General features: G+C 52.8%; 4 protein-coding genes across 14 annotated transcripts; 1 reads left to right on the top strand and 3 right to left on the bottom strand.

The window, feature by feature from the left end:
* Positions 1-629: 629 nt before the first annotated feature.
* LY6G6C (lymphocyte antigen 6 family member G6C) lies at positions 630-3,419 on the bottom strand. Its single transcript, XM_005553498.4, has 3 exons — positions 3,310-3,419; positions 1,781-1,891; positions 630-997 (listed from the first exon to the last, which is right to left on the bottom strand). Exons 1-3 carry the CDS (start codon positions 3,359-3,361, stop codon positions 783-785), a joined length of 378 nt encoding a protein of 125 aa, XP_005553555.1. The 5' UTR covers positions 3,362-3,419; the 3' UTR covers positions 630-782.
* Positions 3,420-5,057: 1,638 nt separating this feature from the next.
* Positions 5,058-8,672, top strand: MPIG6B (megakaryocyte and platelet inhibitory receptor G6b). Of its 3 annotated transcripts, none has more exons than XM_005553501.4 (6): positions 5,058-5,129; positions 5,324-5,671; positions 5,837-5,927; positions 6,284-6,324; positions 6,462-6,541; positions 6,669-8,672. In XM_005553501.4, exons 1-6 carry the CDS (start codon positions 5,069-5,071, stop codon positions 6,771-6,773), a joined length of 726 nt encoding a protein of 241 aa, XP_005553558.1. In that variant the 5' UTR covers positions 5,058-5,068; the 3' UTR covers positions 6,774-8,672. The 3 variants fall into 3 exon arrangements, with proteins under 3 accessions (XP_005553558.1, XP_045246090.1, XP_045246091.1); XM_045390155.2 differs by having other exon boundaries at positions 6,443-6,541; XM_045390156.2 differs by lacking the exon at positions 5,837-5,927 and having other exon boundaries at positions 6,443-6,541.
* A 329-nt stretch (positions 8,673-9,001) lies between these two features.
* DDAH2 (DDAH family member 2, ADMA-independent) lies at positions 9,002-12,240 on the bottom strand. Of its 9 annotated transcripts, none has more exons than XM_005553487.4 (7): positions 12,025-12,240; positions 10,839-11,199; positions 10,620-10,719; positions 10,420-10,493; positions 10,139-10,258; positions 9,506-9,655; positions 9,002-9,320 (listed from the first exon to the last, which is right to left on the bottom strand). In XM_005553487.4, exons 2-7 carry the CDS (start codon positions 11,133-11,135, stop codon positions 9,204-9,206), a joined length of 858 nt encoding a protein of 285 aa, XP_005553544.1. In that variant the 5' UTR covers positions 11,136-11,199; positions 12,025-12,240; the 3' UTR covers positions 9,002-9,203. The 9 variants fall into 9 exon arrangements, with proteins under 9 accessions (XP_005553544.1, XP_045246095.2, XP_015305099.1 ...); XM_045390160.2 differs by having other exon boundaries at positions 9,506-9,606; XM_015449613.3 differs by having other exon boundaries at positions 10,839-11,195.
* A 302-nt stretch (positions 12,241-12,542) lies between these two features.
* On the bottom strand, positions 12,543-18,799 carry CLIC1 (chloride intracellular channel 1). The gene is made up of 6 exons (XM_005553485.4): positions 18,518-18,799; positions 16,438-16,547; positions 16,116-16,241; positions 15,847-15,953; positions 14,493-14,674; positions 12,543-12,965 (listed from the first exon to the last, which is right to left on the bottom strand). Exons 1-6 carry the CDS (start codon positions 18,554-18,556, stop codon positions 12,804-12,806), a joined length of 726 nt encoding a protein of 241 aa, XP_005553542.1. The 5' UTR covers positions 18,557-18,799; the 3' UTR covers positions 12,543-12,803.
* Positions 18,800-21,958: the final 3,159 nt, after the last annotated feature.

The following is a 21,958-nucleotide window of genomic DNA, read 5'->3' as shown; positions in this document are numbered from 1 at the left end:
GACTCTAACCTGAGAGAAACTGAAGAAACAGGGTCTCGGGCCCCATCCCCATGTGCCTCTCCTATCCTTTCTGGAGAGCCCTCAAGCCAGGCTGCACCTTCTTCTTGGCAATACATCAGGGGTGTGGCCTAAATTTGGGATATGAGTTGTTGTGTGCCACCTGGAGACACTGGAAGGGAGGATGAAGACCTGAAAAACCTGTTTCTCCATTTGCCCCAGCCCAGCCTCCCAGGGAACCTCCCTGAAGGATTCCTGTGTAAGGGTGGGAGGTTGAGAGTATTATTTCCTGGGAGGTGACCTGACCCTTAGGTCTTCTGATAATAAATGTGCATTTTATCAGACTCAGACATTTATTACTCAAAACGGAAAGAGGTCAGTATGGGGGATGGGGTACGTATGGGAGCCTATACAGTGAGGTCATCAGGTCCTTGTGGGAGCCTTCACTGGAGACAAGACAGAAGCCCCATTTCAGGCCCAGATCCCAATCCCTTCTCAAGAAGGGGACAGTAGAGTGTAGGAAGCAAAGTGGGGAGCCCTTCTAGGAGCCAATGGAGGCCCTGGAAAGAAGTGGGAAGGGACCCGGAAAGAGCAGTGAAGGGTGTGAGGTGGGAAGGATGGATGAGGAGACCTCTCAGAACAGTGTTTAATGGGAGCTAGAGAGAGACCATTAAAGAAATGGGAGCTAGGGAGAGACTATTCTGTAAAACCAGGGGATATAGAGACACAGGGAGAGAGGCTCAGGCCAAGGCAGGTGGGAGGAGGGGCAGCCAATGGAATGAGTCTCAGTGCCGCAGCCAGAGGCCAAGGCCAGCCAAGGAGGTAAGGAAGACAAGGCCCAGGGCTGGAGTGGGCCGGGGGCCTGCACTGTTGCAGTTGTCCTTGTTGCAGCAGGTGGTGTTATATGTCAGGCCCAGCTTGCGGTTGGTTTGGTTGAAGGCCTCCTGACAGGGCTCTTCTGGTGTGCCACAGCGCAGATTGGAGAAAACCCACATCTTACCTAGGAGTGGGAATGGGCAGGGAATCAGCTAGGATGGGCACCTGGCATGCCTGTGTCCACCTCCCCACCCCATCCACCCACCTAGGCTTCCTTCCCTCCCAACTCTGTCCCTGGCCCTCCCCTTCTCTTTTCTCACTCTGATCTTCCTCCTGCACGTCCTTACCCACCACTCCCCCAGTCCCGGTTCTATCACTTGCTGGCCATAAGGCCTTGGACCTGTTACTCTCTCTCTCTCTCTTTTTTTTTTTTTTCAAGACAGAGTCTTATTCTCACCCAGGCTGGAGTGCAGTGGTGCCATCTCAGCTCACTGCAACCTCTGCCTCCCAGGTTCAACCAATTCTCCTGCCTCAGCCTCCCGAGTAGCTGGGATTACAGGCGCCCACCACCATGCCTGGCTAATTTTTGTATTTTTAGTAGAAATGGGGTTTCACCATGTTGGCCAGGCTGGTCTTGAACTCCTGATCTCAAGTGATCCACCTGCTTTGGCCTCCCAAAGTGCTGGAATTACAGGCATGAGCCACCATGCCCGGTTGTGTTACTGTCTCTTTTTGAGGCCGTTTTCTCAATATAATAATAGCAACCACATCACAGGGTTGTCATGAACACTAATTGAAAAAAAGACATGCAAAGACATAGAATGTTGCACACAATCATCTTTGGCCAAATAATATTATTGCTATAATCCTCTGCTTCTCTGTCTCAGTCTTAGCCCCATTTGGGCCTCAATCCTGGCCATAGAGTCTCCCACCTCCCTGCTCTCCCCACTAAGGAAGGGGATGTTACCAAGGTATGCATGTGTTGTCAGGCATTGCTGTCCTGGCTCCAGGCGGCAGGACTGCCGGTCCACACAGCCCAGCACAGGGACCTTGTAGCAGGAGTGACAGCGAATGTCAGCTGGGAAGACACAAGTCAGGCTGAGGTGGTCTCTGACTTACCTGGGGATAAGCTGAGCTGGGGGCGGGGGTGGAGGGTGGAGAAGAGCCCATCACATAGGTGCTCCAACCTGTTTGGCTGTTTGGTCTAGTAAGCACAGAGCAGGTGAGTGATGCAGGGAAAATGGAAAGTAGGCGGCAGGTAAGGGTAGAGTTGTAGCTTTGTGAAAGACCCACGCCCTACATATCTTCCTTCACTCCACCCCGTTTGGAGATGAGTCAAGAGGGACAGAGCTATGAACAAAAACATGGGGCTGGAGATAGATGGAATGTGAGGAAGATACCATGGGGAAAGAATGTGGGTGGTGAAGGAGGAGATGGAAACTTAAAAGAAGAAGAAATAATAAAAATGAAAATCATGACTGTTACAACACTGTCAGAAATGTCTTGGAACTTGAGGTTGGCGAGAAAGCCATTTGTGGCCAGCTTTAGCAATTTACAATTTACTCTTCACCTCCTGGAGCTGGCAAGAGTGTGGGAAGAGGAACCAGACCTGAATAGAATCCTCTCACCCCAGTAGCTCTTCAGCAGAAAGGAATGATACCTGAGAGACAGATCACCAGATTCCATCCTAGCACCTTATCAAAATGGAGAGGGTGGATACAGAAGGCGGTACCCCAAAGTTCCTGCTTCAGTTAATTCAAGGTTTGGGCAGGCAAGTTTGGTGACGCAGGGTCCAAGGGTGGAGGAGCCTGGTAAGTGCACCTCAGTGAAATCCACCTCACCCTGGAGGTGAGTGGCCCAGGTGTCCCTTCTTCAGAAGGTTCACGAAAATGCTCTATCTCCATGGAGGCTCTTAGATGTCACTGCAACCATCTAGAAAGCTTGTATCCCTGGTAGGGGAGTGGGTATGCAACCCAGGAGGGGAGTAGAGGGTATCTAGGAAAGGCCATGGCTGAGGGACTGAACATCTGAGTCCCTGATGGAGTAGATGGGGAGGGTGGGCTACAAAAGGAGCCTGGGACTGGATGCCTAGGTCTTTGAGAGGACAACTTACTGAGCACAGCAGATAGAGAAGAAGGCAGGTAAGCTAGATTCTGGAGAGCTGCATATTGAAGTGGGGCTGGTTGGGGAACTGGATACCAGAGTTTCCAAAGAGGGGACACCTTGGAGTGGGGAACAGGGGACCCAGAGCCCTGGCAGGTGAGAGAAATGGGTCTGTCTTGGAGGTGGGGAGGATGGATGGAGACCTGGCATTTTGAGAAACAGAGCAAGGAGGCTGTCATAGGGAAGCCTGGTCTTGGTGGCATAGGAGAGCTGAGCCAGTTGGGGCTGGGGGTGTTGGGATCCCGAGTGGTGGGTAGGGCAGGGAAGTGGGTAAAGCAGGGTGTAAAGGTCCTGACCAGGCAAACCAGGTCCTTGGGGCCCCCAGGTGCTCACCTGAGACCCAGCAGAGCAGAGCAGACAGGGTGAGCAGCAAAAGGGCTTTCATGGCGAGGATCCTGAGAATGGTGGCAACCACAGCAGCTGCTAAAGTAGAATCCAGCTCTGGGAGTTGAGTGGCCTTTTTGGAACTTATAAACCTAAAGGCTCCTCCCTTCACTGCCTCTGATAGCCCCTCCCTTCCCACTTACTACACAGCTGACCAGAGAAAAGACAAGGGGTGGGGAGGCACTGAGCAGGACAGAGTGGGAAGTAGGGATGGGAGAGAGGGATGGGGGAGGGCAGGTGCCACTAGTGGCCAATGCCATTGTGGTTCTTGGTTTCAGGCCAAGATGCCCTTCCTGTCCCCCTGCTAACAGTCCTGCTGCTGAGTCCTCTGAAGGAGCATCATCAAAGGCCTCTGTGATTTACAGTGTCCATGGTGGTAGCTTCTGCTGGTTCCTGGGAAATGGACAAAAGGATGAGGCCCAAATTAATTGCTGAATTTGGGTCCCTGGGTCCCTGCTGGACATTGATAGGGACATGCTGGTGGAAATTGGGGATGGAATGGGTCAAATGAATCTCCATTCAGGCCCCACTCGGTCTTTCCAATGCCTGCTTAGCCATCAGTGACTCACTGATGGCTTCTGTGATGCCATAGCAGCAGAGGCAGGGGCTGGGGCTACTCATCTAGGGGAGCCACCACAGGTCTGCTAAGTAGGGGCTGCCTCAGGCTCCCATGAAGGTTCTCAGGACGTCACCTCGGCTCCACTTGCACTTGGTGTGACCTTGTTGCTCCAGTCCAGCAGCAGCAATTGTCCTAGGTGTGGCTGTGTGCACCTGCTCCAAAGCACCTCCCCAATCAAAACCTGCCAACTTGGGCAGGGCACCAAGGCAGGAGGAACAGCATGGGCACAGAGAGGTGAGGTAGAAGCTAAAATAAGAATAGAAATAGTAGGCTGGGGGTGGTGGCTCATGCCAGCAGTCTCAGCACTTTGGGAGGCCGAGGTGGGTGGATCACAAGGTCAAGAGATCAAGACCATCCTGGCCAACATGGTGAAACCCCGTCTCTACTAAAAATACAAAAATTAGTTGGGTGTGGTGGTGTGCGCCTGTAGTCCCAGCTACTCGGGAGGCTGAGGCAGGAGAATCACTTGAATCCAGGAGGCAGAGGTTGCAGTGAGTCGAGATTGCACTCCAGCCTGGCAACAGAGCAAGACTCTGTCTCAAAAAAAAATAATAATAATAAAAATAATAGAAATAGTAATAATAATGGCAAGTACTTACATAGTGATCCTACGTATTCTAAGCAGTTTACATGCATTACTTTATTTCGTTATCACAATACCCTACAAAATAGGGATTTTTGTTGTTGTTGTTGTTGTTTTTGAGACAGGGTCTGGCTGGCTCTGTCGCCCAGGCTGGAGTGCAATGGCCTGATCACAGTTCACTGCAACCTGGACCTCCTGAGCTCAAGCGATCCTCCCTCCTCAGCCTCGTAAGTAGCCTGGATTACAGGCGCGCCTGAAAAGTTAAGCAGGCAAAAGTGTTTGTGTAAATTGGCCCGAGCACACATTTTAAGTGAGCACCATCTGAAGACTCTGAGTTTGCCTGCGAGGATTCCCAAAGGGATCTGGGTAGTTGGTGGCCCCGCCCCCTCTCTTATCGGAGCCCCCCAGCCCCTCCGTTCTCCTCACCCCCAACTTCCCTCCGGTCCCCCCCCAACCCGCCCCACGCCGCTGATTCGCTCGCAGCTTCTCCTCACCACATCCCAACCATGGCTGTGTTTCTGCAGCTGCTACCGCTGCTGCTCTTGAGGGCCCAAGGGAACCAAGGGGGTAAGCAATCCCTGGGAGAGTTGTGATAGATGCAGAGGGGCTAAAGCAAGAAAGGGGCCGCCTAGTAGGGTGGGTTGTGTGTGGAAAGATCCAGGATGGCTGGAGTGCAGAAGAGAGAAGAGAAAGAGGAGACGGGATGGGGGGTCGTCTTGCCCTATGGACCGGCCCTAACCACAGCCTCCGGCCTCTCCTAGCTTCTCTGGACGGCCGCCCTGGGGACCGGGTGAATCTCTCTTGCGTAGGAGTCTCTCACCCCATCCGCTGGGTCTGGGCGCCCAGCTTTCCGGCCTGCAAGGGCCTCTCCAAAGGACGCCGACCGATCCTGTGGGCCTCTTCGAGCGGGACCCCTACCGTGCCTCCCCTCCAGCCTTTTGTAGGCCGCCTTCGCTCCCTGGACTCTGGTATCCGGCGGCTGGAGCTCCTCTTGAGCGCGGGGGACTCGGGCACCTTTTTCTGCAAGGGCCGCCACGAGGACGAGAGCCGTACAGTTCTTCACGTGCTGGGGGACAGGACCTATTGCAAGACTCCCGGGCCTACCCATGGTAGGTCCAGGCCTGTGCGCACAAGGGAACTTAACTCCGACACATACCCGGAGGAGGGAAGAGGATGGAAGAGGGCCTTGGCTGGGGGTTCTTGAGCGGGAGAGCTGGCTCTCTCTCGTCAAACCCCTGACCTCAGCATCCCTCCCTGCCATGCCTTTCCCCCAGGGTCCCTGTATCCCCAGCTCCTGATCCCGCTGCTGGGCGCTGGGCTGGTGCTGGGACTGGGAGCTTTGGGCCTGGTCTGGTGGCTGCACAGGTGAGCAGGAGGGACCTGGCCTGGTTAAATGGGAGTGACCAGAGGTGGAAAGGGCAGGACCAGAACCTTCGCAAAAGAAAGAGCTAGACCTAGAGCTCTGGTCCTGTCTTGGCGAAGAATGGGAGAGGTCAAAGGTGGGAGCGAGGCTGCTGGCTGGTGAGTAGAGCCCAGCCAGAGGAGATGAGCTGGAAGTGCAGCAGAGTCAGAGCCTGGGCTGGACTGTCGGTGGGGGTAGAGTCTAAGTTGTTTCTGGTCTGAGCCTTCAAGTTGCTGGACTGTCCTTGGCGCGGCCTGAGTCCCAGGAGAACCAGTGAGACAAGACTGGTGGCTCTCAAAGACTCAAATGTCCCTTACAGGCGCCTGCCCCCGCAACCGATTCGACCACTCCCTAGATTTGGTGAGACTAACTCCACCCCGTTTTCTTTCTCCTACACACCCACTCCCCACCCCTCAATTCCTAAGTCTGAGCCCTTGCTGGGAACAGACATGTTGGTCACCTTCTCTCCATCCTTCAGCTCTGTCCCCCCCACATAGCTCCACTTGTGAAAACCGAGCCCCAGAGGCCAGTAAAGGAGGAAGAGCCCAAGATTCCAGGGGACCTGGACCAGGAACCGGTAAGGGCATGGGGATGGGAAGGGGATGGCCAGAATCTCTGAGGAATATGGACCAAAAAAAAAAAAAGGCCTGAACCCCAAGGGAGACTGTGGAGACCATCTTGTCTTCCTGCCCTTCCTCCTCCAGAGCCTGCTCTATGCGGATCTGGACCATCTAGCCCTCAGCAGGCCCCGCCGGCTGTCCACAGTGGACCCTGCTGATGCCTCCACCATCTATGCGGTTGTAGTTTGAAGGGAAGCCCTTACTCCAAACCTCCCAAGCTAGGGGATCCCAGCTACCCATAATCCCTCTCCCCTCCTTGGTCCCTCACCTGGAAGAGGAAGGCACCATGGTATAGAAATAAGTGCTAGACTGGGAGTCGGGAGACCTGGGCTCTAGGCTGTCTCTGCCACTGATCTTACTCCTAAACTTACTCACATCTCTCCTATAACCTCCATGTCTCCCTCACCACCGGTGTCGTCTGCATATCCAATCAAGCCCTAGCTCCTATCTCACGACATCAAAAGTCCCAGACAGTTGCCTTATCTCTTCCCTTCCCTTCACAGTCAAGCTTTGGAACCAGGGGCATACACCTGCCTCTTCCATTTTCTTCTCCTTCACTTTATCCCCACTGCTCATCTGTTGAAATTGCTTATCTGCTCTCCATAAGATTGCCAGTAACGTCCTAAGAGCCACACCCAGTAGACATTTTTAGCATTCATCTGGTTTGGTCTCCGATTACTCCATTCCTTTTTTTTTTTTTTTTTTTGAGATAGAGTCTCGCTCTGTCGCCCAGGCTGGAGTGCAGAGGCATAATCTTGGCTCACTGCAAGCTCCGCTTCCCAGGTTCACGCCATTCTCCTGCCTCTGCCTCCTGAGTAGCTGGGACTACAGGCGGCTGCCAAGACGCCCAGCTAATTTTTTGTATTTTTGGTAAAGACGGGGTTTCACTGTGTTAGCCAGGATGGTCTTGATCTCCTGATCTCGTGATCCACCCGCCTCGACCTCCCAAAGTGCTGGGATTATAGGTGTGAGCCACAGCGCCCGGCCTGATTACTCCATTCTTTAAACTCTATTTTACTTTGTTGCTGGTGTTTTCTTTTTGGACTCCTCTTCCTTGCTCCATATCCCTACAGTATTCCCCATCATTCTAGGTTTGTCCCTTTCTGTTCTTCCGGGACACTCTCATCCACAGTCAGTCCTCAGCCCCCACCTCTGCAAATGACACCGAGAACTCTGTCTGGCTCAGATCTCAGATTTGGGATTAACAAACTTCCCCTTAAACAGTCTGCCTGACTGACCTCAGGCATTTTGCACTCCGAATGTCAAACCCAACTCATTGTCATCTCTGAAGCTGCTCACTTAATTCTCCTCTGCATTCTCTTTAACAACCCAGTTGCCCAACCCAGAAACTGGGAGTCATGCAGACCTCCTTCCTCTCTTACTCCCACACAGTGAGCCATAAAGTCCAGTCTTTCTATCTTAACATCACTGTCAAACCCACACTCTATTCCATGACCAGTGCTGCCAAGTGAATGTACTCTCCTCACTTCCTTCCTGGATTACCCATAGCCCCACCTCATCCTCCTACCCTTGCTTTCCTCCCTGAAGTCAGAGAGATGCTACTCAAGAGATAACTGCTTCTGACAGCCCTTATTACAGAACTGAAGTACTCTCCTTAGCTTCAGCTCTGTGCCCACATGCCTTGGCTTTGGATACAACATACTACAGCACTTTGTCCACTCTCCAGGCTTATCTCTGTCACTCCACATGCACATCTTAGAAAATGCCAGCCTTAAGAGAATTCTCCCTAGCCCCAAAATGTCTTTGCCCAGTGCAATTCCTTCTTTCTGTAGTACCGCTTTCCCTCCTCCACACTATCTGCCTGGCTAATTCTTATTTATCCTCAGTTCAAGTATGGCCTTCTCTGGGAAGCTGATCCTCCTGGCCCACCCCTTGTATATACTTTGATGCCCTAGGGCACACCACCTTTATTTCCCTCATAGAAACAGCCTTCTGTAAATTGTTCCATCACATCACAACCTATATTTCAATTTGTAAGAAATTTGCATGTACTGTGAGCTCCCCACCATCAGGAGACCAACCCTTTTGATATCATTACTAAGCCTCAGTAAATGAATGAATGAAAAATGAATGTCCCTGGAAGTGTCATTTCTTTTTCTTTATCAAATAGGGGTGGACTGGTAATCTACCAGTCTCTGAATCATCTGACTTTTAGATAAATTCAGTGAGCAATCCATCCGTAACCTCTTTTCTCTGCCCTGGACACACTTCCCACGATAGAAATTCTGTCTTGTCCATCTTTTGCGCAAGTTCCTATGACATGGTTGGGCAATGAGTTGGTAAGTACCTAACAAGTTTTTTGAATGAGAGGCCTTCTTCCCTGCACTGACCCCAACCCCAGGTTTCAGCCCTGCCTTATCCCTTTGACCCAGTAAGACACCAGTCACAGCCCAGTCTAAAAGGTCAATTCTATTTTATTGGTTCTGAGAGGGAGGACTCACCCAGTGGCCCCTATCCTTTTCCCTACACTCTGCCCTCCCCCCATATTGAGATTCTCTCCCAACTACTGCCTACTCAGCATTCTCTATCTAACCCTCCTTCCCCTTCTGCTCCCTATACTATCCTACCCCTGGCCAGCAGTACCCCAAGGCCAGGCCCTCAGCTGTGGGGGCGTGTGCTGAGCACCAAGCAGAGGGAGCTGAGCCCGGCGCCAGCCTTCTCCAGTTCTGAGCAGGACACAGGTACCAGGGTGACATCAGAGAGCTTCTGCAGTGCCTGCACAGGGAGGACATGGAGTGGGGAGAGGGTAGTGAGACCTCAGGCTGAGCCAGGCCACTCTTCCAGCCAGCTCAGAGTGGCCCCACCCAGGCTTCTAGAGAAGGTACCCTTCCTCCCACTAGGAAAGCCTGAAACTCTTTTCTCTGATGGTGCTTGGTGTTGGAGTTCCTGCCCTCCCTCACCTCCTGGCTGTTGGGCAGATCCCCACCTCCACGGTGCAGGAGGAAAGGGGGCACACCAGGCAACCCAGGACGAAGAAAGAGACAGTCAGCAGCTGCGTCATCTGGGAGGGTCAGGGAAGCATATGGGTGATCAGTCAGTACTGCCATTGCCTGGAGGAAAAAGGAAGTGTTGCAGTCTCAGAACCTCTCCACAGCTGAGTCCGCCTGCTCAACCACCACTAAGGGCTAGGGAAAGACTGACATTTGTGCATAATAATGACAGCAAGCACATAGAGCTTACTGTATGTCAGACACTAAGTACTTTAGTTACCTTTGCTAATTTCCACCTTGGAATCACATGCAGTTATTTTCAACCTCCTACCTTCCCCAGCCCCTCCCCTTATCTGTCCTATCCATCCTTAGAGTAACAGTTTAGGTGCCAACTTTGGGGTTTCCTGAAACTCCGGAATAGCAAATTAATCACCCCTGTTCCTAGTCCCGCTGTTGTAACTTCTTATTTACTCGTGTGTTCTTTCATATAAGATGGACAGCCCAATGAGGGCAGGGGTTGGGGCTAATTTCCTAAGCCTCCTAGCTCCCTGCCTCCCTGGCCCAGAACCGCGCCCACTTTCGTTGGCCCCGCCCCCTCCTCACCCGGACAGCCTTTTGGGCAGCTTCGCTGCTGCCTGCCACAACAGTGCGAGGTCCCCCCATGCCGCAGAGACCACGCAGGTGTGAGGGACCCGAGACCGGCACAGTGGAGACGGCGAAGTCCTAGGGAGAGCGAGGGGAGGTTTTCAGGGGCGCGGGAGGGGTGATGGGATATCCTCAAACATAGGTTGCTCTGTGCCTCTCATTTTCCCCAGCGGGCTCCCAGGCCTTTCCGACCCCCCACCTGCACCCCGCTCCCTCCCTAGGCGGGTCCCGCTCCGCACCCGGAACGTATCCGCCACGATCTCAGCTCCTCGGTGATTGGTCCATTTGGAGAGGCCTACGAAAAACTCCCGGCCTGAGTCCGGGAGGCCGCGGAGGTTTGAGGGCGGGAATGAGTTGGAAACAAGGCTCGAGACGGCCGAGTCTCCCAAACTCTACTTCCCTGTGCCAAGACCCAGCTGGTGCTGCCCACCAGACTCACCGGTGAAGAGAACGTCAGTGCCATCCAGCGTCGCGTTCTCGTCTCCTATTTCCACAATTCGGAGCCCCAGGTCTTGCAGGGCTTTGCGGACTCCATCGACCTTAGGATAGGAGAAGAGGGCACGGAGCTGTGACACCCCCGTCCCCAATTCTTCCCCAAAGCCCCGACATCCAGCTCCTCCTGTCCTTCCCTATACCACACACTCGCCGTGGCGCTCACCTCTGGCCTACGAGCGGGGCTCCAGGGTCGCGTGATTAGGGCCGTGTCCCCTTGGATCACGGCTGTGTCGCCAAGCAGCGGTCCCAGCGGCAACGACTCCTCAGGTGGCAGTTCTAGCAGCTGTAGCCCCAGTCGCTGCCTCAGTTTACCTCCCAGCACCCCGTGCTCCCTTTGGGCTTTGGCCAGATCCAGAGCCGGAAGGCCAGCCCCCGCATCTTCCCCCGACGCCAGGCTCTCTGGGACTCCCCGGATCAGGGCATGGGAGCAGCGGCCCAGCCCCTCCCCTGGCGTCCCCATCCCATCCACACAGAAGCCCCCTCCAACCGCTCGAATTTCTTAGTTTTCTTGTTTCTTCACCTGTCTGGGAGAAGAAACAGAAAAGGAGGAGACAGAGAAAGACACATGCAGACAAGGGCGTTGGGGGTGGTTAAGAGCGCCCAGGTCTTCCTCCTGCCATCTCTGGGCGTCCCTCCCACTCCGCCCCACCCCCTCCAGACCTTCTGCTCCTGTCGACCCCACTCTACCCAGCACCCTCAGGGGTCAGATTCTTTAAGAGGAGCCTGAGGAACAAGGCTAGGGTGTCTAATCTCCAAAACACCTGTTGCCCCTGCTCGGGGGCTTCGTGAGGTCCCTGTCGGGCGCCCCTCTTGGCAGCCACTAGGATGCGCTCACTCCCCAAAAATGCAGCAGCCCCGCCCCCTTAACCCTCAGCTGCTCGCTACGGTAGGGGCTTGAAGTCCGGCCCGGGACCCGCAGGGGTTATGGGACAGAAGGAGAAAGCTGGAGAGTCAAGGGCTGGGGGATGGAAGTCTTGAATACCCGAAAGAGAAGGGAAAAAAGGTGGGTAGGAAGGGAGGAGTTCCAGCCTAAGGAGTTAAGCATCCTCTCTCCGCCCTGGCCGGTCACGCTGCCCCTAGCAAGACCTAGTATAAACCGGACTGAGTCCCAAAGGACTGGGAGAGGTCTAAAACGAAATGCGAGGGGCGGGGAAACAGGGGGCGTGGTTCCGGGGCGCTGGCGCTACTCCCGGCTCCAGGGCCGGGTTCCCCGTCTGTGTCCCAAAGTCCACCCCGCCTAGCTCCGCGCCCAAATGCCGGCTCCCCATACTTTGTCCGGTGCAGGCATGGGCCCGGCACCCCCAAACTCCGGCCCCCATACGGTTCAGGGCCTCCCACCCAAGACTCACCTCCAGCGGCCACCCCCACTCCTGTCGCGCTGTGATCTCGGCTGGGGCCCCACCCCCCGAGGACAGAGTTGGTGGAGAAGGGAGTCCCCGTCTTCAAGCCTCAGGGACTAGGAGCTCTGGCTTTTAGGGGGTCCTTGGGTAGGCGAGCTCATATACTACGATGGGGCGGGGGCGCGACGGTCTGGCGGCTCCGGGGCATTGTCTAAGCGGGACGGGGCGGGGCTTCTTTGGGCCACGCCCATTCCGCCCTGCTAAGCCGCGCCCACTACATCCAGACTGCGTCCCCCTTGCCAGAAATCGGCGCCGCCCAGCGAGCGCTGCCCAGGCCCACCCAGATCTGGCCGGCCCTAGTGTCGGGGCTGCAAATGCTTCGTAGACCTCACAACAGCGCAACGGCGGACCGGCACGAAAAATAGCCCCCACCACAAACATTTCCCTTCTTAATTCCTGGCTTCTGCCCTGAGCTCAAGATCACTGACCCACCCCTCATTCCATATCACCCACACTTCAAACCCCCATTGCGTAAAAACACTTGATTTTTATTCTGTATTTTATTACTGAAATATGTTGTTCTACCCATCCCATCCCACAATAAAAATCTCACTCAGGCCCCCCATTTCTTTCCCTCATCCCCTCTTCCATCACACCATCCCGGAATAAGTGATCCAGGATTCCCTGACCACTGGCCATTTTGGAGTGTGTCCATTGGGTAGCAATGTGGAAACCACCAGGGCCTTTGTGAAGAAAATAGAGGGGGTTGAGGGAGTCCCAGGAGGGGCTTATTTGAGGGCCTTGGCCACTTGCTCATAGGCGAGCTCGATCTCCTCATCATCTGGACAGGTGGAAGCGAATTCTTCCCGCGCGTAGGCATTGCTCAAGTACCGATGCACTCCCCGGAAGACCTCGGGGATGGTGAATCCCCGGTACTTCTTACACACCACCTGAGGATGGGGAGAGGAGAGGGACCAACATGTTAGCTCCAGGGAAGCCACCTTGGCTGCTACGCTGGCCTTTCCCTTCTCCCCAGGCTGACATGATAAAACCAGCTCAACTCCTTACTGTCTTGTACCATCGTTAGCCCTCCTTTTCACTTACTGAAATCCTGGCTTTTAATAACCAGCCATTTTTCCTGAGTTTTTAAAACCTGAGATATAATTTACATATCATAAAATTCTCCTCTTGAATTTCCACAGTGACTTTTTTCCCCCATACCACTTCAGGCACTGACACAGTGACTTTTGTCCTTATTTTTCATCAGACTTTTTTTTTTGAGACGAGGGAGTCTTGCTCTGTCACCCAGGCTGGAGTGCAATGGCATGATCCGGGCTCACTGCAACCTCCGCCTCTCAGGTTCAAGTGATTCTCCTGCCTCAGCCTCCCGAATAGCTGTGATTACAGGTGCCCACTGCGGATAATTTTTGTAATTTTAGTAGAGATGGGGTTTCACCATGTTGGCCAGGCCGGTCTCAAACTCCTAACCTCAGGTGATCCACCAGCCTTGGCCTCCCAAAGTGTTGGGATTATAGGTGTGAGCCACTGTGCCCAGCCCATCTGACTTCATCATATATTCTTAACTTTCTTTTTTTTTTTTTTTTTTTTTTTGAGACGGAGTCTCGCTCTGTCGCCCAGGCTGGAGTGCAGTGGCGCGATCTCGGCTCACTGCAAGCTCCGCCTCCTGGGTTTACGCCATTCTCCTGCCTCAGCCTCCTGAGTAGCTGGGACTACAGGCGCCCGCCACCGCGCCCGGCTAATTTTTTGTATTTTTAGTAGAGACGGGGTTTCACCGTGGTCTCGATCTCCTGACCTTGTGATCCGCCCGCCTCGGCCTCCCAAAGTGCTGGGATTACAGGCGTGAGCCACCGCGCCCGGCCTTATTCTTAACTTTCATGTGAATATTTTATTGTCTCAGATTTCAACCCTTTGAGAGCAAGGCCCAGTCACCATACACTTGTGTATATTTCAATGCTTAGTACATGGATGTTCACTACATAGTTGTGTGGCAGACTGACGTCAGGCCCATGTTGCACAAACTAAACCATAGCTTTGAGGCTATGACAAAAACATGGGAACCAGCAGTTTTGATCTTCCACAAGAGGAAGTGAAGATTGAAGCTATAAAGAAAGTTAAAGCTTTGACTTTAGGAAAAGCCTGCTCTATCTAATCTGGGAATTTGGCAGTGATACCGAGACAGGAAGAGCATTCTTCAAAAGTAATACTGGGATGTATTCCTCTTTGGTAGTCTGTTTGCACCCATGACTTATATCATGGAATATAATTATCTCAAGCAGTGGTCTTGCCAGCAATGACTGCTGCAAAGGACTGGGGTGGGGTCTGCCATTGGTAGCAATTTGTAAAAACCACAATAAGAAAGAAGCCATCTTCAGAGTGGTTGTCAGGGGAAGCCCATGTGGGAGCTCCTTAAAGGGCCATCCCAGTGGTCATCCTCTCCTCCCGCAATAACCACACACCTGTACTATGTGTAACTTTGGCAACAGGTTGCAGTCAGCCAGGGTGAGCTCGTTGCCATCCAGAAACTTCCTCTGAGAGACACCTTCATCTTCAGCACTGGTTTCATCCACTTCTTCTGGGAGGGGCGATGTTAAGTAATTGTCTAAAACCTTCAGGGCTTTCAGGAGTCCCTTCTCCAGATCTGTGCAAGAGAGGGAATTGATTAGAACTTCAGGAAAAGATTGACATAGTCTGAAAAGGCCCGTTGGGGGTAGATACTAATGGTGAGTCCAAAATAATAATAGCTAACACTCATTTACTTTTCTATGTGTTATTCTAAGCACTTTACATTTTATTTTATTTTACTTTATATTATTTTATTTTAGATGGAGTCTTGGTCCGTTGCCCAGGCTGGAGTGCAGTGGCATGATCCCGGCTCACTGCAGCCTCTGCCTCCCATATTCAAATGATTCTCCTGCCTCAGCCTCCTGAGTAGCTGGGATTACAGGTGCCTGCCACCACACCTGGCTAATTTTTGTATTTTTTTTTAGTAGAGCCCAGTCATGTTGGCCAGGCTGGTCTCCAATTCCTAACCTCAGGTGATCCGCTCACCTCGGCATCCCAAACTGAGCACTTTACATTTTAAAAACTGATTTATATCGCCAGGTGCAGTTGCTCACGCCTGTAATCCCAGAACTTTGGGAGGCCGAGGCAGATGGATCACCTGAGGTCAGGAGTTCAAGACCAGCCTGGCCAACATGGTGAAACCCCGTCTTTACTAAAAGTACAAAAATTAACTGGGCATGGTGACGCATGTCCGTAATCCCAGCTACTCAGGAGGCTGAGGTAGGAGAATAGCTTGAACCCGGCAGGTGTAGGTTGCAGTGAGGTGACTGAGACACTGCACTCCAGCCTGGACGACAGAGTGAGACTCTGTCTCCAAAAAAATAACAAAACAAAAAACTTATTTATATGAAATTGTTATCCTAATTTTGTGGATCTGGAAATGGATTTAGAGGTGAAATGATTGCTCAAAATTATACAGCTAGTTGGATTTGTACTCAGGCAATCTGGATCTAAAGTGATGATTGTTCTTAAGCATAATCCTATTCTGCCAGAAAACAGGCCAGCAGACAACTAATGTCCCCAGTGGAGCAAAAGAGGCTAGGGAACAAATGAGAAAGGCTTAAAAGTCCTGGCCAATAAAAATGCAGGGAAATACAGAGGTAAAGCAAAAATGGGAAGCTGGGGGAAATTTACCAACATCTGCTTCATCTCCCTGATATCGGAACTTCCAGGTGCCCCTAATGTCTCCTACCCGCTGGGTCCTCTCTATTCCTCCCAGGACCCAGGCCTCTGACCCACAGGACTCACTATCATTGAGTGCTGGGTTTGAATTCTTGATGTAGGCAGAAAATTTGGCAAATATGTCCAGCCCAGCAGTGTTGGACTCAGGGTTCAGAGCTGCCAGCTTGGGGTACCTGAAAGCCAATGGGAAAAATGAGGTAAGATGTCTTCCTGGGAGGAACCTCAGCTAGCTCCCCTGCCCCAGCCCCACCACCATCTCTGTTTTCCATTCTGCTACCTGTCTGTTTCCCAGAATCTCCCTGCTCCACCTCTCCACTTTCTGAGTGCCACTATACCTGGGAGGGCACAGCACTGCCTCCAGAAATTCCTCAATCTTGTTGGTGTCTGTGTGCACTTCAGTGCCATACAGCAGGAATGGGAGCTGCCCTCCTGGGCACAGCTTCTGCACTGTCTCAGTCCGCCTGGAGAAAGGATTAGGCATCAGGACTGGAAATGAGGGTCAGGGAGAACCAGAAAGGGGGAATGGAGGACGTGGGATAAGAAAGGGACTCCAGGAGGAGGGCAAAAATGTTCATGACAGAAGGACTCGGGTGCGTGAGTGTGTGTTTGCACACATGTGTACACAAGGGGTGTTTCAAGGAACAGAAGCAGGCCTACCTTTTGGTGTCAACAGTGGTAACATTGAAGGTGACTCCCTTGAGCCACAGTACCATGAACAGTCTCTGGGAGAACGGGCAGTTCCCAATCTTGGCCCCATCACTACCAGCCTGAAAAGCAACCCCAACCCAAGGTTATGCCTGGTGCACCCCACCAATCCCTAGGCCAGTCTCTGCATTCCCACTCCCAGACCAGCTGTTTTCTGCCTAGTCATGACACATACACTGTCCCCTCACTATGGGCTCTTCGCCCTTGGGCCTGGGTCAAACCTAAGGCAGATCAATAGGAAATTTTTTTTGCAAAGGCAGGCTTCTGGTTCCCCAGAGACTGAGGACAGGTGGGAGGTAAGTAAAGGGAGGAGGTCCTGGAGAACTTGGGAGGATCTGAATCCTAGAGAGGGAAGGGTGTGGAACTTCAGTGAGGCCAGAGTTGTAGGCTAGAAGCCTGGATTTCTGGGTTCCTGAAGGCAGTAGAGTCTGAAGACAGGAGAGGTGGGGTGGGGTCTGGGAGCCAGAGCTTTGGTTCTCTAAACCTCCAACCCAAGCTGTCTTTGGCAGCTGGGTAGGGAGTCTAGTCAAGGGGCCCTGGGCCTTGCCCTAGAGATATGGAGGGCCCCACAGAGAGGGGCTGCCCTCTAATTAGCAAGTAGTGACCTCATTGGCCCAAGGGACACCTCCCCCTAAGCTGAGGGTGATTCATCTCTCTGTCTCCAGCTTCCTTCCTGTCAAGGATGTGGGGGAAGGGACCATGAGGATGAGGCCTGGGCAGCTAAGGCTACCCCCTAACCCGCTGCCAGGGTCTCCCAGCACAAGTCCTCTGACTGCAATAACTATCCTCTCACAGAACACAGGGCCGGAATCTCTGCGGCACAGCCTCACCCAGGAGTAAAAATAGCCCCAGAGGCGAATGTGAGGGTGAGGTGGGGACCACACCTAAGGGGGTGGACCCAAGCACACTCTGACTTCCCCCGGCCCAGGGAGAGGGAATGGCTGCCCGAGAAACCCAAGCACAAGGGAGAGGGAGACACAGGCAGAGACACACAAAGATGAGAGAAACAAAAGCGGGGAAGGGGAAAGAAAGGCGGCAGGAAAGTGGAGGGTGGGGAGACATGCATGCCAACAGAGAGACACAAACAGAGCAGAGAGGAGGACGCTGTTACAGAAGGGAGAGAGGGGCATAGACAGGAGGTCCCCAGACTGGGGAAAGAATGCAGCAGCGGTAGGGAGGGGACCGGCCGCTGGAATCAGAGGGGAGCTGGGCAACACCGAGAAGCCTGCTGCCTGCAGTTTTGCTACCCAAATGCCATAGGACCATCTCTCCTCACCCACACCCGCAGAGAGAGGAGAGAGTTGGGGCAAGTCTTCTACTTCTCCAACTCCCAAATCCCAAAATGCCCTAACTGAGCTCTCTTCCTCTATGTGATCTCTCTCCCACCCATCCTTGTGGTAGCTACTCACGTCTTCTTGCCACCTCCCCTTCTCTCCCTTTCCCCAGTCCTGCGGATATTCGATGCCACCCCATCACCTCTCCAGCTCTGCTTTTCGAACTCTGATCCCAGTCTCCTGTTTTGTTCCACCCCCTCAAAGCTTCCCAATTTACTTGCTCTCACTCTCAGGCCTCTCTCAACACACACTCTTCCCTGAAATGTCTCCAGCCACACACACACACACACCCCTCCCCTGCTACACTACTCACCCTCAGATCTTGTAGGGACACATGTCCTGAGGTTCCCCTCTGTCCCTTCTAAACCCTGCTGGGCCCCCACTGTCCCTTCACCAGCTTGCTCCCTACCCCACCCCACTCTCACTTTTGGGAATTCTCCTTTTTCTCTACTTCCCTTCTTTTAGGCTGCTAGAAACTTGCACTTTTACAAACTTTTCAGGGTTGATCCTAGAACTCTCATTACTTGCTAACAAGTTAATGTCTTCCCCTCTCAAAACCACCCCTCAACCAAAGAGGGCATGTGGGATTGGGGGTGGGAGCCAAGGAGGGAAGGGATTAGGGAGTTAAGGCTGGACCGAGGGAAACGTGGGAGTTGGCTTCCAGGAATTTGGGTGGCTGAGGAGAGAAGCGTTCTTACCTTCACGAACAATTCGACCTGCGGTTGTTCTTCAGCCATGGTTGCGTCGGGGACCAGGAAGTGGCCGTCGCTGGGGGAACTGGGAGGGGCTGGGGCCAGGGAAGGCGGGTCTCACACTCAGGGATTCTCTCCCCTAGACCCAGGGCTGTCCCTTCAGTGCAACACAAGCTCAATCAGACCCTATTTGCTCCCAAACTCGGCCTCCCCACCAGCCCAACACACCCCACACCCAGCTCCTCCAGCTCGGTCCCCTCCCAGGCTGGATCAGAGAGCCGCTGACTCACCGAGCGGCCCCGCCCTGAACCTGGGGAGGGGACTGGAGGGGGGCGGGACTCGACGATGTAGGGAGTGGGTCCGGAAGGGGAATCCTCGGATCTCCCACAGGATGGGGATGGGGGTGTTAAGGAGGAGTCCTGAAAACCTCCTTGTTTGTCCGACTTCTCCTGAACACAAGACTCTTTTCTGCCTCAGTTTCCCTGCTTCATTAACCTGAGTACAACCCAACTGACCCTCATATAAAAAACTTGACACTAGCAGCTTAGGCACACCCGTGAAGATCCAGGGATGCGGCCTTTGAATGGAAAGGTGGTTGTTTAATCCTTCTGCATTTCTTCCAGACTCCAATCCAAATTCTGGGTTGCTGGGACTGTGGTCTGAGAGAAGAACTCGGAAGTGGAAGGCTGGGACTGCAGATAGGAACCGTTAGCCATGCAGCCTGGGATTAGGGAAGGGGTGACGCCAGCACTTCCTGAGCTGCCCAGACTGGTGTCTCAGTAGGTCCTGTGCCCCCCACAGTCTACTGTCTGCAGGCCCAGCTCAGCACTAAGATTTGCAGTCCTTGTGGCCTAGACTTGGGATTGGGTATAGAAAGTAGAGTTAGCGGCCGGGCGAGGTGGCTCACACCTGTAATCCCAGCACTTTAGGAGGCCGAAGGGGGTGGATCACCTAATGTCAGGGAGTTCAAGACCAGCCTGGCCAACATGGTGAAACCCCATCTCTACTAAAAATACAAAAACTTGTCAGGCGTGGTGGTGAGTGCCTGTAATCCCAGCTACTCGAGAAGGCGGAGGCGGGAGAATCACTTGAACCCAGGAGGTGAAGGTTGCAGTGAGCCGAGGTGGTGCCATTGCACTCCAGCCTGGGCAATAAGAGCGAAACTCTGTCTAAAAAAAAAAAAAAAAAAAGAAAAGAAAAAGAAAATAGAGTTAGGGATAGGAAGGGAGATGACCAAGTCTTTTGCAAAGGAAACAAAAAGCTGAGGGAAGGGGCTTTGTCGCAGGGAGAGGTCTGTTCCTGTAGCTTGGTCAGCTTTGTGCTTCCACTTATGCTTCCTATTGGGGCCCCTTCCTGTGCCCTTTGTCCTCTTCTCACTGACAGGTTGCCTTGGAGATGGGGCAGAGGGGTGGGATTATCATGGCCCTGAGACAGAGCTGCCCCAATCCTGAAGTATGTGTATAGGGGGTGGGGCAGGGGTGTTGTTAGCTGGTCCTGTCATGGGCATAAAGAAAGATCAGACAGAATAGTGGGAGTGGAGTCCTTGGGGACACCTAAATAAATAAGTGGGGAGGACACAGGAGGAGCAGCTCTCTACCCAGTAACGTTGATTTCTACTAAACCTTTTATGACCTGCTGAAAAAATAAACCCGGAATTCCAGCCTCCATATCCTGAATTTCTCTCCTGTCCAACCATCCCTTTTTTCTCCTGCTCTTCACCCTCTGTCCAACAAAAGACCTGGTTTTCAGTTCCAGAAAACCATGGTGGAGTGCAAGAACACAGAAGCAAAACAGGGCTTGAAACTTAAAGAAAGGGAGAGACTTGGGGGAGGAGTGGGGTGGAATGACGTGATGTGCTGCTGGAAACCAGCAGTTGGTGGTTTCCTCTTGTGCTTCCTCTTCTGTGGGTTTTATCTTGCCTGTGGGAGGGCCTTTTTCTCTCCTTCCGACAGAAAGGCTATCTTTGGTGTTTGTTCCCTTGAACTGTAACATCCTATAAGGATATGATTCCATGATTATATGTGTGTGAATTCCCTCTATGGTGACCCTCAAAATCTGCACACAGGACCCCTTCCCACTGAGGGGAGGGGATCAAAGCAACTCTACTTCTCAGGGTCCTCTCCTGTTCCAACTGGTCTGTGTCCAAGAGAAGCCTTAAGTAAATGGGGCCAGCTTGAAGATCAGACAGGTTTGGCAGCCTCTCCCCTGCCTCTCTTTTCTCTCCTACAGCTTTATAGCTACAGCTGCCTTGATATCAATAATGACTTTGGCTGGCTGGCATGACTACCCACCGGGTATCGTGCCTTAATTTACCAGGTGACAGGCAACACTGCCCTCTCCTGAAACCATTCAGCAGAGCCAGGGCTGTACCCCCAAATCCTGCATCAGAGGTTTCCCTCCATCTCACCTCCTTGCCCCTGCATTTCTCCTATCTCAGTAGCTCCTCTTTCCCTCTCCGGGCTTCTCTTTCCACTCCCTCCCCTTCCTGGGCTTGGTAAACCAGTTCCTAATCTCTTCACACCCCTGATTGGAAGGTGGGTCCCTCCCTGACACTCCCCAGAGCTGTCACCAACCTCCTCCAAGTTTCTATGGCTCCATTGCTCAACAAATTTGCCAGGGGTAACCATTAACCCAGCCCTTAACTCTGTTCCCCCACTTTTCTTGCTAGAGGAGATTTTCCAATTACTGGTTAGCACAGCTAGGTCATCTCACCCCCACCATCTTTCCTAACTTCTTGGGTTGGGGGGCTGGGGAGGAATCTCCCCATCTCAGGGTATTAGGAACAAAGCTGGAGAGGATGGTGCATTTAAAGGGAATATCCTTCCTTCCTTCCTTCCTTCCTTCCCTCCCTCCCTCCTTCCTTCCTCCCTACCTTCCCTCCCTCCCTCCTTCCCTCCCTCCCTCCCTTCCTTTCCTTCTTTCTCCCTCCTAACCTCCCCAGCAACACACACACACGCACAAATAAGCTTTATGGAGCAGGGACTTCGTTATGTTCACCGCTTTGAGTCTATCCCCTGGCCCAGAATAGGCACTAAATAAATAGTTGCCGAATGCATGAATGATACCTCTGTCTTCAGGGGTGTGTAGATGTGCGAAGAGGTATGGGTATGTCCCAATAGGGGTGTAGGTGTTCTTCTGATCAGATCTACTTCTCTCTGCCAGAATTTGATGTAATTCGAATGCTTCCACCTCCACTTGAGGGGTTTAAATAATAAACTAGGCCCCGTCGTGCCATTATGGGGGTGGTCATACCCTGCACCCAGAAACAGGCACGGTAGGAGGGCTGAGGCAGGAGTCCTGCTTGTTTCCGCTTATTTGAAACATCGCTCATTTAGGTCTTACTTTGTTTGCCAGGCACTGTTCTAAGCTCTGTATAAATATTAACTCAGAGGGTACAAATATTAACTTAGAGTTGTTGCAGGGGGGAAAAAAAAAAGCGCCTCTGGC

This window comes from Macaca fascicularis, chromosome 4, assembly GCF_037993035.2.
Source record: "Macaca fascicularis isolate 582-1 chromosome 4, T2T-MFA8v1.1".
NCBI lineage: Eukaryota > Metazoa > Chordata > Mammalia > Primates > Cercopithecidae > Macaca > Macaca fascicularis.
The sequence above is the reverse complement of the archived record's forward strand: the minus strand, read 5'-3'. Positions and strand labels throughout refer to the sequence as shown.

Bases quoted from the DNA above. Each gene is read 5' to 3' on its own strand.
- LY6G6C (XM_005553498.4), bottom strand. From the start codon at position 3,361: ATGAAAGCCCTTTTGCTGCTCACCCTGTCTGCTCTGCTCTGCTGGGTC. The intron at 1,892-3,309 runs GTGAGCACCTGG...GTGTCTTCCCAG, and splicing joins TCTGCTCTGCTGGGTCTCAG to CTGACATTCGCTGTCACTCC. The intron at 998-1,780 runs GTAACATCCCCT...TCCCACTCCTAG, and splicing joins GACAACACATGCATACCTTG to GTAAGATGTGGGTTTTCTCC.
- MPIG6B (XM_005553501.4), top strand. From the start codon at position 5,069: ATGGCTGTGTTTCTGCAGCTGCTACCGCTGCTGCTCTTGAGGGCCCAA. The intron at 5,928-6,283 runs GTGAGCAGGAGG...TGTCCCTTACAG, and splicing joins CTGGTCTGGTGGCTGCACAG to GCGCCTGCCCCCGCAACCGA. The intron at 6,325-6,461 runs GTGAGACTAACT...CCCCCCACATAG, and splicing joins TCGACCACTCCCTAGATTTG to CTCCACTTGTGAAAACCGAG.
- DDAH2 (XM_005553487.4), bottom strand. From the start codon at position 11,135: ATGGGGACGCCAGGGGAGGGGCTGGGCCGCTGCTCCCATGCCCTGATC. The intron at 10,494-10,619 runs GTGAGTCTGGTG...TCCCGGACTCAG, and splicing joins CACTGACGTTCTCTTCACCG to GCCGGGAGTTTTTCGTAGGC. The intron at 10,259-10,419 runs GTGCGGAGCGGG...CGCTCTCCCTAG, and splicing joins TCGTGGCGGATACGTTCCGG to GACTTCGCCGTCTCCACTGT.
- CLIC1 (XM_005553485.4), bottom strand. From the start codon at position 18,556: ATGGCTGAAGAACAACCGCAGGTCGAATTGTTCGTGAAG. The intron at 16,548-18,517 runs GTAAGAACGCTT...GTTGCTTTTCAG, and splicing joins AGGTCGAATTGTTCGTGAAG to GCTGGTAGTGATGGGGCCAA. The intron at 16,242-16,437 runs GTAGGCCTGCTT...TCCTTTCTCCAG, and splicing joins ACCACTGTTGACACCAAAAG to GCGGACTGAGACAGTGCAGA.